Here is a 2965-nt window from a genome sequence, read left to right on the forward strand (position 1 = left end):
GCATTCCTGGAGTTGGGAATATACCTCCTAAATGTGGGGTCCTGCATGCTCCTCAGTTGACAGCCTGTGGTTCCTCTGACTTCCACATGCACAGGCTCCCTCTGCCCTGCACCCCTCCCCCCAGTTTGCCTCCCACCAGCCTTGTCCTGACCCTGCAGCCCGAGCTGCAGGAATGGCTTGTAAGAGGATCTTTCTAATAACTGGAACTATCTATCTCCCCCCCTCCTCTCTTTCTCCTTGTTTATCCATCACACTTACACACGCTGGGAGAGAAAAACGTCGGCTCAGCAATTTTTCACACTTCCCTCAAACGCTCAGCAAGGTTATTTCCGGCAGAGCAGAGACAACGGGCCACCAGGAGCCGGAGGGCTCTCTGAGGACCCCCAGCTCTCCCCACCCACCCGTGCAATGAGGGAGCCCTCGCTGCCCAACAAGGGAGGGGAGAGGCCCCTGAAAACACAATAAGGAAGACCCTGTATTTCCTAGTCCTACCTAGGCTCAAAGGGCCACCCCCACTCCCCAGTCTCCTGCACCGACCATCCACTGCAGACACACTGCCAAAGTGGCCAGACCAGGGTGCTTGTCCTCACCATAGGGCAGGCTGCAGAGACTGGAGCCAGGAAAAATGCCTGAGCCCAGAAACCCTGCCAGCCTTAGCCAGGTGGCATATGATCAATGGAACGAACCCTAAGGAAACCCTGACAGTGGCCTCCAGGCGTTTCGGTAGACCCTGGTCCAGGCGTCTCCAGTGCCTCCCACACTGTACCTGACCTTCAACAGCTGAGCCTATCAAAGTTGGAAGGATGCTTAGTTCATCCCATCCAAACTACTGGAGCAGCCAAGGACCAGAGAAGGGAAGGCACTTGCCCAAGGTCACACAGCAAGTCAGAGCTAGAGCCCAAGCCTCTTGAGTTCCTGGCTAGGTACCCAGCTACCAGATTTTCAAGATTTCCCAGAGGCCAGGGAGGTGATGTGGAGCCCTTTGGGGAAAGGACAAAGACAGGGGTGGTTGTAGGGTGTTGAACCTGGTAGAACTCTGCAGAAACACCCCTGCTGATGACTCTGCCCCCACCCAGAGTCCCTCCATTCACTCCAGGGCTCCTTTCAAGGCATTTTTGGACTGAATTCAAGGCAAGGCGTTCTCCTGCCTCCCTCCTGAGGAACTGCCTGCAGTTTTGGCTATGCGTGGGAAATTCTCTGGGCTTCTCTGGGTTTCCTCAGCTGGCCTGGGGACAGGATCAAGGGGACCTCAGGGGGTGAGGAACTGGGGCTTTATGCCAGTCCCCTAAGGGACTCATATCCCAGTCTTGCAGATATTTGTTTCTGCCAGCTCCTAGCATACACTCTCCCCAGCCTTGGCATGGTCCCAGGTCCACCCTCTGTCCTGTCATCCTTCAGCCCAGTCCAGGAATATCTCTGGGCCTCTGTCCTTAACCCCAAGAGGCCCTGGGGTCAAGAAAGGAGAACAGGAGTAGGCACGTGTGGACTAAGGAGAAGGGGGTTCTGCAGGAAATCTAGGGGTGTCCAGGGGCTGAGGGACCGTAGCTGTGTCTCTGTCACTCCCTAACTTCTTTGACCTTGATGAGGTCACAGAGCCCTTTGCCCAGCACCCTCTCTCTGCCTGGCTGGGCAGAGTGATGGAATGTGGGTGAAGTGCTTGGAAGTCCCCAAGGCAGAAGCTCCCACCCTCCAGGCCTCCTGTCTTTGCCATATCCTCCCCCTTCATCTTCAGCCCTTTCTTCTCTCTCCTCTTCTTTTTCTCTTCTCTCTCTCTCCCTCTCTCACACACGCACACCCCACAGTCCATGCCACATGTCATGTCAGATCTCTCCCTACCAAAGGGACACTTCCTCTCCAGACACCTGCCCTGGTGGGGGCCTTCAGAGGAGAACCCTTTTGTGATCCCCTCGATGGAGCACGAAGTCCACAGAGCAGTTTCTGCTCTTCTCCCTACTCCCCAGAGATCACCCCCTTCTGGGCCTGTATGACCTCTCTCATCCCCCACACCTTGTCCCTGCAGGAACTTGCTCTGAGGAGAGATGGAGTATGTGTGGAGGAGAGCTGGGTGGGTGGGGGACCTTAGAAGGAGCGGCAGCAGGGTTGGCTCTGGAGGGAGGCGAAAAGCTGAGGATGGGGAGAGAATCCAGCCCAGAGGACCAGGAACCACTTTGGGGGAACCCCTCCCAGAAACCCCTCCTCCCCAGGACAGTTCCAGCCTTTTTGCCAGGCATGTGGCTGAGGGTAACAAAAGAGGGTCTGAGAGCACTTGTCTGGCCTCAGCAGGGTGCAGGTTTGAAGAGAGAAGGAAGCCCCCGTTACCCCTGGGAAGCCAGCCCCATCTCTCCAGAGACTGGTAATCAGGCCTCCTTGGCTTCCCACCAGGGGGTCACACTTAGGCAGCCAGACTCTCCTCCACCCTGACCCCCAGAGGGTACCTTCGAACTACCCTGTGCCTTCGCCCCCAACACTAGCCCTTTATGAACACCCCCTCTCTGTGTTCTCTCATCCACCCCCTCACTCCAGCCCTGTTCGAGGGCCACAACTTTCAAAGTCGCCGGCTAGCGCGTGGCTGCGGGATGTGCCGACCCTGTGACTTTCCCTTTGTAAGACCTGGTCCCTGCCCCGCCCGGCCGGCTCTCGCGAAGACCGCGGGGAGAAATCTCCTCCCGGGGTTCCCCGCCGCGCGCGTCCTTCCTCGTAGCCCAAGTTGGGGAGGGCCCGAGCTGCCCTCCCCTCTCTCGCCCCCTCCCGGTCCCACTCACCGTTGTCCCCGGGAGGCCCCCGGGCGCCAGGCAGCACGTAGGCGGTCTCCAAGGGGTGGTAGGTGGGGGCCGGCACCCCGCTGCACTGGAAGCCGTCCCCTTTGATCTTCTTCACCAGGAAGGAGCGCGGCATGGTGCAACTGGCAGGGGGCTCGGCGGGGGCACTTGCGTGGGGCCCCGGTGGGGGGAGGCAGCCAGCCGGG

General features: G+C 58.8%; 1 protein-coding gene across 1 annotated transcript in view; it reads right to left on the minus strand.

The window, feature by feature from the left end:
- The window catches only part of SCRT2 (scratch family transcriptional repressor 2), a gene marked incomplete at its 3' end in the record, with an annotated part of 11470 nt that extends 8575 nt beyond the window's left edge, over window positions 1–2895 (minus strand). Inside the window, exon 1 of the mRNA XM_014593279.1 lies at window positions 2763–2895. Within this exon, the coding sequence (XP_014448765.1) occupies window positions 2763–2895 (133 nt within the window). The remainder of the gene's footprint in view (window positions 1–2762) is intronic.
- Window positions 2896–2965: the final 70 nt, after the last annotated feature.

Source organism: Tupaia chinensis, unplaced genomic scaffold (genome assembly GCF_000334495.1).
Source record: "Tupaia chinensis unplaced genomic scaffold, TupChi_1.0 Scaffold140086_1, whole genome shotgun sequence".
Taxonomy (NCBI): Eukaryota; Metazoa; Chordata; class Mammalia; order Scandentia; family Tupaiidae; genus Tupaia; species Tupaia belangeri.